The 15,740-nt window shown below is 39.6% G+C and overlaps 1 protein-coding gene across 1 annotated transcript; it reads left to right on the plus strand.

The window, feature by feature from the left end:
- Positions 1-1,643: 1,643 nt before the first annotated feature.
- On the plus strand, positions 1,644-13,908 carry rtcb (RNA 2',3'-cyclic phosphate and 5'-OH ligase). Its single transcript, XM_003220927.4, has 12 exons — positions 1,644-1,830; positions 3,966-4,044; positions 4,957-5,024; positions 5,433-5,532; positions 6,803-6,959; positions 7,827-7,983; positions 8,484-8,643; positions 9,271-9,446; positions 10,800-10,988; positions 11,739-11,849; positions 12,385-12,504; positions 13,159-13,908. The coding sequence occupies exons 1-12, from the start codon at positions 1,738-1,740 to the stop codon at positions 13,264-13,266; spliced, it is 1,518 nt and encodes a 505-aa protein (XP_003220975.1). The 5' UTR covers positions 1,644-1,737; the 3' UTR covers positions 13,267-13,908.
- Positions 13,909-15,740: the final 1,832 nt, after the last annotated feature.

Genomic DNA, 15,740 nt, shown 5'->3' on the forward strand with positions numbered 1-15,740 from the left:
CTAATCTTTACTATTTTATCGAGGTTAGGTGTAACTCCCAACAAAGACATCCAATTCACCATGGGAAAATAAAATAAAGGGAAATCTATCATTTCTAGATGTCTTAGTCATCCGCAAACCCAATCAACAATTGGGCCACACAGTTTACAGAAAACCTACACACACAGATAAATACCTACATCGAAACTCCAACCATCACGTAAGTCAAAAAAGAAGCGCAATTAAAGCCCTGGCACACCGTGCCAAAAGAATCTGCAAACCTCACCTCCTCCAAAGTGAACTAAACCACCTAAACTGGGCTCTACAAGTAAATGGAGACTCCACCACAGACATCAGAAGAGCTGCAAAGCCAAGAACAAGCCATGAGAGTAAAGGCAAAGAATCACCCAGAGGAAACGTGTTCTTCCCATACATCAAGGGAACCACTGACCACAGAGGGAAGCTGATGAAGAAATACCACCTACAAACTATCTACAGACCCTCTAAGAAAATCCAACAAATGCTACGTTCAACAAAGGAAAAGAGGGATCCTCTCACCTCTGCAGGAGTCTACCGTATCCCATGCAGCTGTGGACAAGTCTACATAGGGACCCCCAAATGCAGCAGCATTGCCCAAATGTGAATCAAGGAACATGAAAGGCACGACAAACTAATCCAACCAGAGAAGTCAGCCATAGCAGAGCACTTGATGAACCAACCTGGAAACAGCATATTATTTGAAAACATAGAAATACTGGACCACTCTAACAACTACCATATCAGACTACACAGAGAAAGTCTCCGATGGCCTAGGGGATAAAAGCTTTGTGACTTGAAGGTTGGGTTGCTGACCTGAAGGCTGCCAGGTTCGAATCCCACCCAGGGAGAGCGCGGATGAGCTCCCTCTATCAGCTCCAGCTCCATGCGGGGACATGAGAGAAGCCTCCCACAAGGATGGTAAAACATCAAAACATCCAGGCGTCCCCTGGGCAACGTCCTTGCAGACGGCCAATTCTCTCACTCCAGAAGCAACTCCAGTTGCTCCTGACACGAAAAAAAAAACTACACAGAGAAGCCACTGAAATTCCAGTATTTTAAAAACTCTAAAATCAGGACAGTAAGTAAAGAACACCACTCAGAAAACAGAGAAATCCCAGACATGAAACAATCAGGGCCAGCTAACACCTCCCAACAAAGGATTCCCTCAGGCAGGAAGCAGCCAGGTCTTGAAGTTGCAAGGCTTTTCAATGCTAATCAAGATGATTAATTACAACATTTACACTTGCCTCCGGAAGACAAGAGTTCTTTCTCCCACCCTGGACCTTTCAGAGATATATAAACTCCACTGGCTTAGTTTTCCAATATACCTCACAACCTCTGAGGATGCTTGCCATAGATGGGGGCGAAACATCAGGAGAGAATGCTTCTGGGACATGGCCGTACAGCCCGGAAAACTCACAGCGACCCAGTTCCCCCCTTTTGCTTATCCAGTTCCCCTACCACTCTCACTTTGCCTTACTGCTTTTGCTTAAATTGGCCAGTAGGTGGTGACCAAGAAAGGCGGGGGACTTCTACTGATGGAGTTTGACCCTCCGCAGGCGCCGTAGATCCTCTTCTCGACTGCTCTGGGAATATTGCCTTTGCTGCCTGTGCCCGCCTACTTTCTTATCGGCTTCCGTACTCGCGTTAAAGGGGACGTGACAGGGAGTGAGCAGGAAGTGTTTGGCTTGCCTCAGGTTTTCCCTCGCCGCCGCAGCCATGAGCCGAAGCTACAACGATGAGCTCCAGTTCCTGGACAAGCTCGACAAGAACTGCTGGCGCATAAAGAAGGGCTTCGTGCCCAACATGAACGTGAGTGGGCCCCGCTTGGCCTCTTCAGGCCATGTGCTTAAGGTATATACCAGGCATGGGTCAACTTGGGCCTTCTCTTCAGGTATTTTGGACTTCAACTCCCACCATTCCTGACAGCCTCAGGCCCTTTCCTTTTCCCCCTCAGCCGCTTAAGCGGCTGAGGGGGAAAAGGAAGGGGTCTGAGGCTGTCAGGAATGGTGGGAGCTGAAGTCCAAAATACCTGGAGAGACGGCCCAAGTTGATCCATGCCTGGTAAATATGAATCATAAATAGACCAGGGTCCTTTCGTTTCCCTTCATTTCCAAGATATCCCATTATGTAAATATATATATGAATAAAGGCATTCCAGAATCCGAAACCCAAGACGCTTCTGGGGCCAGACGTTTCAGATGAGGGATAATCAATCTGTACTGGCAGCTTCATGTATCAGCAAAGGGAGTGGCAACTAATATGTCCTCAGCTCAGTTGAGATGCCGTTAACCCACAGCCCACTTCGTAAAACAAACAGGTACTGACGAAATAATCCAGAATAACCCCACATGTAAGCATAAAATTAGAACCTGACATAAATAAATTAAACAAAATGTAAGCAAACAAAATTATATACAGTATAATGACATAAAACCTAAGCATAAAACATCCACATTGATTTACTGGAGCCAACCAGAGTTCATAAAGTCATATGAGTTGATTGTATAGCTAATGATGACTGCTCCGCCAACATGGACTAGCAGGGCCCGAATACAACATTAGTTCTCAACCAGAGGTCCAAAAGTGATCTCTCATTATCTAATCCTCCTCTCCGTATGCTAGTGAGTTGAGATGAGTCTTCAGTTGTTTTTTGAAGGAGAGGAGGGAGGGGGTCATCTTTATTTCTTTAGGGAGGAAGTTCCAGTGGTGGGGAATGATCACAGAGAAGGCCCCCTCTTTTGTTCCCATCAGCCTCACTTGACATGGGGGTGGGACAGAGCGCAGGGCCTCCTCTGCTAACTGCAGTGCCTGGGCTGGTTTGTAAGAGGAGATGCAATTGGCCAAACAGCCAGTGAAGCTGCTGCAACATGGGAGTGAATCTCTCCCTGTACGGAGCTCCTGTTAGTTACCTGGCTGCCAACAGAATTTTTTCACAGAATCCTAGAGTTGAAAGAGACCCCAAGGGCCATCCACTTCAACCACATCCAGTCCAACCAAGGGACACAGAATCAAAATATCCCAACAGATAGCCACCCAGCTTCTGCTTCAAAGTCACACTCCAAAACAGCATACCCCACTGCCAAACAATTCTCACCATAGAATGTCTTTTCCAGCGTTTTGAATCCATTGCTCCATGTCTTAGGCCCCTTCTACACTGCCATATAAAATACAGATTATTTTATTTGAGTAGTGTATGCTCATATAATCCAGTTCAAAACAGATAATCCACATTTGATAATCTGGATTATATGGCAGTGTAGAAGGGGGCCTTAGCCCCTAGAGCAGCAGAAAACAAACTTGCCCCCTCAATGTGACATCCATTCAAAATGTAGTCACAGTGGATAAACAAAACCACAGAAACCAGTGGTAATGTATTACAGTTCTTCCTTAAACTGGCAGCCAATCTCTCCAAATCATTTTCAACAAACTGTATTAGATTCTTAATTGCAGGTCATCAAGTAAGTAACTTTATTTTTCTATCCTGCCACCATCTCCCCGCAGGGACTCGGGACAGCTAACACGGGGCAAAGGCCCGAAAGCAATAAACAATGTACAGCAAATAAAAACATATTGCAATAATTAAAAACACAGTAAAATCAGCATTGTGCAAGAACAATACATCTAATTTTCACAGCAGGGTGGACAGCATTTAGGCCGGATCAACTCCTTCCTACCCCACATACATTTTGTTCCCCATAAACCCCTGCCCACATTCCTGCCATCACTACAACACTGAGGCAAGTGTGGTCATACAGCAGCAGGGTACAGCTCCGTGATTTGAGGGGGCCAAAGAAACTTTTCCTTAAATGATTGATCTCTGTTTTATGGGCACAAATTCTTAAAACAGCAATGAACAAAGAACCAGAATTGGTGCTAAATGTATTTACTTTCTACTTTTTGCTTGAATTGTTCTCTCTTTTCCGCATTCCTCTGTTTGATTCTAGGTGGAGGGTGTATTCTACGTGAATGATCCTTTAGAAAAGCTGATGTTTGAAGAATTAAGGAATTCGTGCCGAGGTGGAGGTATGTGAATGCTTTTATTGCTGAATCTTGTTTCTGTTTTGCCTAGAGCCCATGCACCTAAATAACTTGTATCTACTGTACTTTGAATCCAGATTGATCAAAAGTTCAGCCAGTCCAATTGGAGTCTATAGGTTGTGTAATGCAAAGGCATCCTAGCATGAATCCTAATTAATGAAAACATCAGACAATATTTGGAGGCTCCTTCTTTGGAAGTTTTTAAGCAGAGGCTGGATGGCCATCTGTCGGGGGTGCTTTGAATGCGATTTCCTGCTTCTTAGCGGGGGGTTGGACTAGATGGCCCATGAGGTCTCTTCCAACTCTACTATTCTATGATTCTATGATTCTATGATTTCATCTCTTCTATTTTCATCTATTCTTATGAAAAATTGAATTATTTTATTAAGTATATTTAACTTGGGATCAAAAAAATAAGAGGAACCTTTAATTTTGATATTCTTTTGTGGACAGCCAGTGTGAGTTTAAGTGCACTTGAAGAAAGTCACTCATCCTGTTTTTGAAGCTCCTGTGTTTTAGTCATAATTTTATTTTATACCTTAAATATATAATGCTTCACAGTGGGAGGTTTTCAAATCTTTTGTGACACAGATACATATTTAAGTCTGAAAGCAGCGGTGGACAACCTGTGGCCCACCAAATATTGGACTGCAACTTCATCAGTGCAAATAAGCACAATTAAATCTGAGGGATAATGAACACCTATTCTCTGGAGAGCTGCAAACTGACCATCCCTGGATTAATGGAAGATAGCTGTTATTATAACTGCAATCTATCCTGATGTTCATATCTGAGTGGGTCTGAGGAGATATGTATAGGTTTGCTCCAGAAATTGCTTTGATATTTTGCACTTTTGTGGAAAGGATAACCATTTTGCTTCTGTCCTTTCTCCTTCAGGTGCTGGAGGATTTCTGCCAGCAATGAAACAAATAGGAAATGTAGCTGCACTGCCTGGCATAGTTCATGTGAGTTGATGGAGACTCGTCCTTTATATAAGCCACTCAGGGGGAGTAGAAACCCTATTGGGAAGAGTTTATATTCAGGAATCTTACCTGTTTAAATTTTCAGTAATAATTTTTCTTCTAGACATTGAACATCATTGTAGCAGTTTGTTGGCATACAAAGTTAGGTAGTCACAGCCAGGATGACAACTGAGTGTCTCCATTCATCACTACCCACTTACTTGTAATGTATCCTTACTAGTACTGTATTGTTATTTGTATGTTTCTCTTCATGTTTCTCTTGCTGGTTATAAATAAGAATTTTGGTTAGTTTGCAGCAAGTCTAGGAAACCTGAGTCTTAATGTCATAAAACTGTATCCATTCCCATTTTTGGACAGATCGCCTTTCTTTTCTTTTAAAATGTATTTCAGAGATCTATAGGGCTGCCTGATGTCCATTCTGGTTATGGATTTGCTATTGGTAATATGGCTGCCTTTGATATGGATGACCCTGAAGCAGTCGTATCACCAGGTATGGCAGTCTGAATGTGATCTTTTCAGAAATTTTCATCATTGATGAGAAAACTAGCAGTTTTTTTTATGAAAAGGGCAAGTAGGGGTTTTCTCTCAATATGTTCCACAATGTGGATGCCCTCAAAAAGAAGATGAAAGCTTGTGCCACCAGAACATGTAGGATGTTGAAAATGTTCCCAGGACATCTGTTGGATAATCTAGCTATTTAAATAATGACATTTTTTATTCTTCAGTGTTCTTTTGCAATCCATCCTCAATACAGTAGTATTCACTGGTAATGTAGTAGTAAAATTGTCTATCCTGGAATAAATGATATACCCATAGGAATGATTATGCTTGTCCTGAATTATTATTATTTTAAATGTAATATTGGCCAGAAATAACACTTCTCATTAATCACATGTTCATTAGTCACAAATAGAATATTACGAAGTGTTATTTTTATTATCAAATTCTATCTTTTGTATGGTTACATCCAACAGCTTAATGGGTTTATGATTAATTTAGGAACAAAATCTTCAGTGCCCAATGGCAAATTAATAATCAAGTTTGGTCAGCCAAAGCAATAAGATCAATTGCAGGAAGAGTTCAATAAAAGTACATTTCTGCTGACCCCCATGGAATTGATTCAAACAACCAAAATTAAAATAAATTATCACTACTTTCTGGTTGAGGACCTGAATTTCTGAGTGCTTTATTTCCATGCTGGGTGCTTATTTGCCCAGAAACATACCAATTTGGGATGGATGGACAGAATGACTGAATGTCACAACCTGGATCCAGGTCTAGCTATATTAAATATCTTAAGAAGTTCAAAGGAAAATCTACCACACAAGAGCTTAATATCCTTTATTCCTCTTGTTACTTAGATAGTTGCCAGCAATGGGCAGTAAGTTAAGTAGTTATGAGCCTATATCAGTACAAGCATAAAAGACACAGTTCCATTAGCAACATAATATTGTAGTCCAAATGATAGGATGATACCTCAGTTGAAGGTTGTCAAAATTGCTTAGCCAATATTTCACAAGGATAACACTTGAAAGTATTTTTCTGATGGGCTGTTATTGTGATTAACATTATCAAATGTAAGATCTTCAACTTTTGTAAATTAATTTCAGGCAATGGATTTATGTTTGTTTGTTTAATTGTGATTTTGTTCTTACATTAATATACAAAAACATACCTTCTGTATTCACAGTATGGACGACTACATGTGTGGCTTATGTAACTGGGTTTTAAAAATGTGTTATATTTACTTATAAATACAGGTGGTGTAGGTTTTGACATCAACTGTGGTGTGAGGTTACTGCGCACCAACCTTGATGAGTGTGATGTCCAACCAGTAAAGGAGCAGCTTGCTCAGTCCATGTTTGATCACATTCCTGTTGGCGTGGGATCAAAGGGTGTCATCCCCATGAATGCAAAGTAAGAATAAAGGTCTTCTTTTCCTTCAATAACATTTCTGTGGCTGGAAAAAAAGTCTCTTTAATTTGGAAGATGAGCTTTTTGGTGAGAATTTAGCAGATATGGAAATAAAATCTCAACATCTTGATAGCCTATACAGAATTTTCAAATCATTTATTATTACTGGTCAGATTCCTCTTGATCTCCACACATTATGTTGCGTGAAGCAGTAACTGGGAAGTATAAGCCACTTGAGAGCTGCAGTATGCTCCTAGATCTCCTTAGACTCTAGAAAGAGATTAGGAAACATCCTGGGTATAGCAGTGGCACCAGGAAAATTCACAAGGACCAATCAAAACAGTTGGTTCGGAACAACCCAGTCTAGATACCCCAGAACACACAAGTTTTGATGAAGTTATAATCTTGTATCTAAATATTTTGTTTCTTGTCTAGAAGCCAGTTTTTTTAAATAACAGTAACTTGTTTGACTGATGTGCCTTTCTAGTGGTAGTCAAGAAGAGGAAAGCCTTCAAGATTCCTCTTTAGCACAAGAGTATGGTATCCTAGTCTGTCCAACACTTTCTTTAGTAGGATGATGAGTAATGGGGGACACATTCATAAAAGTTATATTGACAAAATTGTTAGTGACCAGACTACCTAAGAGGATGTGTTTGTTATTTGAAAATAGAAATGACTACAAGTCTCTTCATAGACATTATCTGAAAACATTCATGTGGGTATATATGCCCATTTTACTTTCTCTTAGCTATGATTGTAAAGCAAGATGCAGTCTTGAGTGATGGTTACAGACAGTCCACTCTGTATTTTGTTGGTGGCATTCTTAATTGACACCCTCCTCTCTCCCTCTCTTTTCCCATCTCTCTACAGAGACCTGGAAGAAGCTCTAGAGATGGGGGTGGATTGGTCCCTGAGAGAAGGCTATGCCTGGGCTGAGGATAAAGAACACTGTGAAGAGTATGGGAGGATGTTGCAAGCTGACCCAAATAAAGTCTCTGCAAGGGCAAAGAAAAGGGGGCTCCCCCAGGTAACTGGTCCTTTGATATAATGTTGAACTTCTGTTTGTTTTATTTCTGCCTCCTTTGGGAAAAAAGAAAGTATCTTAGAAGTTTGAGACAATAGTAAATAATATTTTCTCACCATGTGGTAATTGAGTGAGGATCTCTGACTTTGTCAGAGTCACCTGGCTAGAGATAGCTGAAGATAAATGCTTTTAAATTTTTTTTTATTTTAACATTGTCTTACACCTAAAATACACATATACAAACATGTACATATACATAGACAACCCACCACCCTCATTGCAGTTACCTCTGCAACTAAAGATAAATGCTGAACTACGTAGATCTTCAGTGTGCTCACTCTTCTATGTTTCCCCCTTTGCCATATTACTGATACATATACATTGTGGCATAAAAGACTTAAAAAAAATCATCTGCTTTTCTAATGCAAATGTCAGTGCTTCCACGTTGTGCCTCTCAATAACCCATTCCATAGATAACTAAATATTCTTATTACCTTTGACAGTTGGGGACTTTAGGAGCAGGAAATCATTATGCTGAGATCCAGGTTGTCGATGACATTTATAACGAGTATGCTGCTAAAAAAATGGGCATAGACCATAAGGGACAAATTTGTGTGATGATCCACAGTGGCAGCAGAGGGCTTGGACATCAAGTTGCTACAGGTAAGGTATTGATTCTCATTTGCATTTTTTCCTCTTGAAAATTAAACTTCATTCAGATTTTAATTTTTTTACATTTAGCACTTTAATATGATCTCAATGAGGTTCCAATATATTTCAGAGTGTAAATATTCCCCATGTTCACCGGAATGTTTGTGGATGCAGATTGAAGGATAGTCCACAACATCTAACAACCAGAACCAGAAAAAATACACTAACATGAATTAGAATGCTTGTTTTGAGTACTCGTTTGTAGAAAGTATTACCAACGTAACTACTGTAGATTTGTTAGTATAATTTATCTTAGTTGTTTTTGTCTGTTTCCTTACAGTATGTGGCAGATGGATGTAACTTGGACACAGTTTACAACAGATAAAGCAATAATATCATAAAATGGATTCTAAATCTTGTTTTTTGTGAATTCTGCAACAGAATGTGACTCTGGGGGAATAAAATGCCACATCTGCCAAAATGAGGGTTAGATTGGAAACTTCAGTTAGTTGCAGTTGACATTTTCCTGTATCTATTTTGCATATGAGAAATCTGTGGATAGCTGTAGCCTGTTGTCCTTCTGATACCTGTTAAGAACCTGTACTGTGCTTGATATTTCTGGCCTTTGCCCTTTCATAGATGCACTGGTGGCCATGGAGAAAGCTATGAAACGAGATAAGATCATAGTGAATGATCGCCAGCTGGCATGTGCCCGGATTTCTTCCCAGGAGGGTCAGGATTATTTGAAGGGAATGGCAGCTGCTGGAAACTATGCATGGGTCAATCGTTCTTCCATGACTTTCCTCACTAGACAGGTAAGAAGGGAGGGTATGTCTGGCACATAGCCTTTTGTCTCTTCAAGGTGGAACTCACTTGTGGTGGAGTTAAACTTAAAGTTGTCTGTTGCTGTCTGTCTTAGGAGAATTTTGGGTTTAAGGAACACTGAGCTGATGAACTTGAGCTCCTAATGAACTTGTGATGTGTTTGGTTTGCTTGATACCCAGCTAAAATTTGAATTATTATTCAGGCAGTACCCAAATTACAAATATCTGACTTACAAATGACTCATAGTTAAGAACGGGGCTGAGACAACAGGAAGTGAGAGAAATCTACCCCTCAGACAGGAAATTCACTCCTGGAAGAAAAAGTGTCTCAACTGAAGCTTTATCTCCAATCCTTGTTTCCACAAAAAGCCAATTTTTTTCAAAATACAATAATCACAGAGGCAAAGTGAGGTGAAATCTTCTGAACAGGGGCACAGGCAGCAAAACAAAAAACAAATTGATATTAACCCTTCGCTGTGCTATCCAAAGCTAAATATGTATATATTTTTGGCTGGAGTTACACTTAAGAAATGTACCTGTTCCAACTTACAAATTCAACTTAAAACCAAACTTACAGAACCTTTCTTGTTCATAACTTGGAGATTGCCTGTATATGAAACTCCCTTTGGATCCTGACCTACATCATGTTTTTTTTAATCATGTCAGAAGTGACTTGAGAACATACTGCAAGTCGTTTCTGATGTAGGAGAATTGACCGTCTACAGAGACGTTGCCCAGGGGATGCCTGGATGTGGGAGGCTTTTCTCATGTCTGTGCAAGCTATTGCTGACAGATGGGAGCTCACCCCATCTCTCAGATTCGAACTGGCAACCTTCAGGTCAGCAACCCAACCTTCAAGTCAGCAATCCTGCCGGCACAAGGGTTTAACCCATTGCGCCACTGTGGCTCCTTACCTCCATTCTATGATCTTCAGTAAACGTGACCCTACTTACTCCATTGGTTACTTTTCTTTCCCTTAAAGATGAATTTTTAATTGAATGTAATTTTGGAGCTTTCCATAAAACACTGTACAGTAGTTGCTCTTCTGAAATCGCACATTTTCTTCATTGATGTTCAATTATGACTGTATGATTTTAAATGTTTTTAATTATTTTACTTGTATTTTATTATTATTTTTGAAATGTCTTTTAATGTTGTAGTGTTGTCAAGGCATCAAATAGCTGCCTTCTATGTAAAGCCGCCTTGAGTCCCCTTTGGGGTAGAGAAAGGCAGGATAGGAATATCGCAAACAAACAAATAAATCTAAATGTTAACTGAAATTTGAGAAAGCGTAATTACAAAAGAAAATGCCTTTTTTGTTCATCTGTCTGAAACATCTTTTAGGCATTTGCCAAAGTCTTCAATACTACCCCTGATGATCTGGATATGCATGTGATCTATGACGTATCTCACAACATTGCTAAAGTGGAGCAACATGTGGTAGACGGGAAAGAACGGACCTTACTGGTTCATCGGAAAGGATCAACCAGGGCATTTCCTCCTCACCACCCCCTCATCGCTGTTGATTACCAAGTATGAGTCTACTGCATTAGTTCTCATTTTCACTTCTAATTGTAATTTTGCTATTCCTTGGATTGGTAATAGACTCCATGTTTCAGTTAATAGGCTTTTTTTACCACTCAGATGGTGCATGCATCCCATTCTGATTTTTCACACACTGTTTACTTGAACACCCTTCCATCTCTTTCTATAAGTACATTGAGGTGCTTAGTTGCAGTTTTTTAGAGGTAGTAATAATAATAATAATAATAATAATAATAATAATAATAATAATAATAATAATAATAATAACAATAATAATTTTATTTCTTACCTGCCTCTCCTCATGGCTTTAGGTGGGTTATAGAACAATTAAGACACATACACACCGCAAAAACACCACAAGTACACATATTAAAACTTACCACTATAAAAGCTACACACCAAAATGTATTTCTATAAATACATATTAAAATACACAAAACAGAGATTAAATAAAGAACACACATTTAAAATTCATTCTTAAAGACTGTCTGGGTGGGCCTGCCGGATGAGATATGTCTTTACATAGTTTTTAAATTCTGACAGCTCATCTAGATGTCGGAGTTATCTTAAAGATGCTCAGATATATGAGCTTTCTTTGGCTTCCTAATGGGAAGTGGCCCATGGGTGATTTAATATGAATCAGTAGTCCAACTTGTAAAGCAGTGTGTATATATCTATGTATGTCTCTTTCCTGAGCAATGCACTTGACTGACTAATGTTTTTCATGTGTGATTGCAGCTAACAGGCCAGCCAGTATTGATTGGTGGAACCATGGGAACCTGCAGCTATGTCCTTACTGGTACAGAGCAAGGCATGAATGAAACCTTTGGAACCACATGTCATGGAGCCGTGAGTAGCAATTGCTTGAAATGTTTATTTTTTTCTAACTGAAAATAGAACAGTGCATAAAATAAAATTGTACGAGGTAAATTTTGTTTAGTTCAGCATTAGAAAGATGTTCAGCCAGGTTAAATCACAACACTACAGCATTTTTAAAAAAATGCTGTAGTGCTGTGATTTAACCTGGCTGAACATCTTTCTTATACATATTTGGTAAAGGGATAGGAGCCTAGTATTAATGGGCAGTCAATTCTGTCACCTTGTCTGTAGATCTTTCATCAGCCCAATGTTCTTCAAGAGAGAGTTTTGATCTCATTAGGGTCACAAAGAAGAAGGAACAAAGTCATAGATATGATGCAGTGAAGAGGGATGTACAAGTAGATGTGTAGAACGTTAGGAAATGTATTTTGAAAAGGAGGAGTGGAACTCAGGTCTGTTGATTGGAACCCAGTTGCTGAAGCCATTTGTGAATGAGGTTTTCTTCAAGCTTGTTGTTTCAGTAGTCGATTGTTGTGGTAATTAAAATGATTACCTTGTTCTACAGGGTCGTGCTTTATCCCGTGCCAAATCTCGACGTAACTTGGATTTCCAAGATGTGTTAGACAAGTTGGCAGATATGGGGATTGCAATTCGTGTGGCTTCCCCTAAACTGGTCATGGAAGAAGTAAGTTTTTAAAAATTACCAAACTAGATCCTCTGAATAATTTCAATTTAAAAGAGGACATATTTTTCTTCTTTTCTCATTTGGGAAACAACCTAGTTTGTATGTCATCAGGAACTCTTCTTTTGTATCCATAATGAAATAGCTGTATATACAGTTCTCTTGAGTTGCAACTTTTTCTGGCTCTGTAACATTTTGTTTAAACACTTTTCAAGTGTTTAAACACACTTGAAAAGATACGATATTATAACATGGGAGCTGAATAATGGATAATATCATGAATGCCTTCCCTCTCCTGTAAGTGGCAAGAGGAGGCAAACCTAAGTCTTCTATTTATGGAAATAGCCACTATAGAAGGACAGGGCAGCCAGCTTATAAAGTTACAATTTTGGAATAACACTAGCCTTTATCACAAAACTTGTGTTCTTTAGAAAGCAAAGACTTTAATAAGACATTCGGAGAGCTTGTACAAGATTACTGGGCTTTTATCAAGAAGACTTGAGTCCTTTAGTTTAGATTAAGATACAGTTTTATTACAAAACTTTTTATTAGCACATTATTTTACTTTTATGAATCTTCTTGTACCTTGTCTATTCCCAAACCTTAAAAAGCCTTCATGCCAGCTGCTAATTCTCTTTTATGTGTTGTTTCTTCTAGGCACCTGAATCTTACAAGAATGTGACAGATGTGGTTAACACTTGTCATGCAGCTGGCATCAGCAAGAAAGCCATTAAACTGAGACCCATTGCTGTAATCAAAGGCTAGAAAAGCCTTTCACGCAAAGTGGCCAGCACTGTCCTTACCCAAGCCTCATGCTACTCAGAGTGCCTGGCAGTTATGATTCCATCTGGCTGGAGAGTGTAGATTAACACACTGTTTCCTGAAATCTTTTGGAGAAAAGTGTATCTAGATTTTGGGTGGAGGAGTTATACAAAAGGATAAGCAAAGACATGTTGGCCTGTTTAATTTATGGAGTGATCTATGAAACAGACTGAATCTTTTTAGAAGATCTAAAAACACTTTTGGAGGCTGCTCTTTCTACTTGAACGTTAATGGATAGCCCTTAGTCTTTCAGAAGGCTTAGTATGATGTAGATCAAGTACGGATACTTCAGTTCTGACTTGATTGTCTTTGGTTCAATCTAACAGTAAATGTTCCCCTCTCCTAAAGACCTCACTCTGTAATATATGAATCACATACTGAACCTGGCTTTTGATAATGCTTTGTACAGTCTATAGCAGTGGTTCCTAACCTGTGGACTCTCCCAGAAATCCCAGCCAGTTTACCAGCTGTTAGGATTTCTGGGAGTTGAAGGCCAAAACATCTGAGGAACCACAGGTTGAGAACCACTAGTCTATAGGAAATTCTTTGTGTACAGTGAGTTGAAATAAAACCCAGTTGATGCTACTTCTCCACCTGACTGCCAATCCATTATAAATGTCCATGACCAAAATGTGCTCATATTGAGGGAGGAAGGGGAAAAATATAAAAGTTGCGTTTGCCATCTGTACCAGGAGCAGCAGGCTCTTCGTGCACCTCATATCCAGTGATACCCATGCTTAAAACTCTGGTTGCATTTTGTTTCCATACAACTAAGTTCTTCCCAGAAGAGACACGACTTCTCTATTGATATTCCTCATAACTAGCCATGCTAGAGAAAACAGATACTTCGTCTTTCAGAGGTTTCTTTGAGCATGAACGCCTTGTATCCTAATGCTGTAGGCAACTGAACAATAATTAAATGTACAAAAATATATTAGTATCAGTTAAACCAGTGTAATTTTACTCTTTATTTACAGTAATCACCATCCAAAAAATACAAGGCTTTTGAGTTTTGAAAAGATTTTTCCCTCTCATTTGGTAACAACGGTGGTTGCTTTATGAGCTGTGGATAATTTGACATTGGCCAAATGACTTTGTTTCCCTTTACTCAGAATCAAGAAGTGGCTTCCAGAACAGAAGTCTAGGAATTGGAAAATGGAAGAAGGCCAATATAAAGTGTTATTATATAGCTTTATCATTGTTTACTTTGATCAAAGGGATTTTTAAAATTTGTATATAGAAAATAAGTAAGATTTGCTTGAATCCTGCTCTGATCCTTTCTTCAAGGAAATTCCGCCATTAACTTTGTAATTTTCTTGTTTTTGTTTTGTTTTTTTGCCTCACTAATGTGCAGCTGCAGTCCTGCATTCACACTGCTGGGACTGAGCCCTGTTAAATTCAGTGAGGTTTTCCTTTGCTTAGATGTAATTATAACTACACAGCTAGTGGCTTGCTTTATGTTGTAAGCCCTGTATCAAACTATGGTCAGTAGGGGGCAGTTAGATAAAGCTAAAGAAACACCTGGTAAAGAATGAAACCTGAGCCTTTCTTATTCTGTGTTCTTCTGATGGAGATTGTTTAGCCAATGCTTGCTGATGTCAGCAGTGGTTTGGAATTAACTTAAAAGAGCTAATAAAATGGAATGTTACTGAAACACAGGCCAAAACAACAACAAAATGGTTTATACAGGCTATATAAAACTTATCCTTCAGGCCATTAACATGACTCATGCATGAGCTGAATTGCCCCACCTGCAATGTTAAGCTTAATACCTGTCAAGGACAGAACGCCACAAGATTCAAAGTAACAGAGTTTATTAGATTACAGAACTCAAAAATGCCCGTAAAACACAAGGGCCAGGCAGTTTTTGCCTTTAGGAGCAAAAAGGGGCAAAAGTAAATGTTCAAAAGATAAACCGGATTAAACCGGAGTTTAATCCGGGTAAAAACAAACTGCTTGCTTCAGCCTGGGTATGAACGAAACGAAAGCCAAGGAACAAAAGATACAAAGAATGCAACTAATTGGCAGCAGATTCCTCTCTGCTGCCAACACTGTGCTTAGAGTAACTTGCGTCGCTCCCCCACACACACAGCAGACAGGATCTCCAACACGAGTAAATCAGCCAAGGATTGTAGCAGTTGAGTAGACCAGTTCCGTTCCGTAGATCAAAGCCAGAAGCAGACGTTTGTAGTTTTTCCAAGTCCAAGAAGGGGGGAAGACAAGCCGTGGTCAGTTCAGTCCGAGTTCTCAAAGCAGGAGATGGCGTCCGTCAAGAAGACGACGGAAGGTCAAGCTAATAAGAGTAAGCACAGGTTTGCACAAACAAATGCCCACACAATCCCTCCCGCCGTCTGACCCTGGATTCCAATCAACTTACGTCACAGCACAGGAAAGCACACAAGTCTTCAGGGAAGCGT

This window comes from Anolis carolinensis, chromosome 5, assembly GCF_035594765.1.
Source record: "Anolis carolinensis isolate JA03-04 chromosome 5, rAnoCar3.1.pri, whole genome shotgun sequence".
NCBI lineage: Eukaryota > Metazoa > Chordata > Lepidosauria > Squamata > Dactyloidae > Anolis > Anolis carolinensis.

What these genes read in the sequence shown, in the direction of transcription:
- rtcb (XM_003220927.4), top strand. Translation starts at nt 1,738, where the DNA reads ATGAGCCGAAGCTACAACGATGAGCTCCAGTTCCTGGACAAGCTCGAC. An exon ending in CACTGCCTGGCATAGTTCAT is followed by an intron (nt 5,025 to 5,432) that starts GTGAGTTGATGG and finishes AATGTATTTCAG; the next exon opens with AGATCTATAGGGCTGCCTGA. An exon ending in GAACCACATGTCATGGAGCC is followed by an intron (nt 11,850 to 12,384) that starts GTGAGTAGCAAT and finishes CTTGTTCTACAG; the next exon opens with GGTCGTGCTTTATCCCGTGC.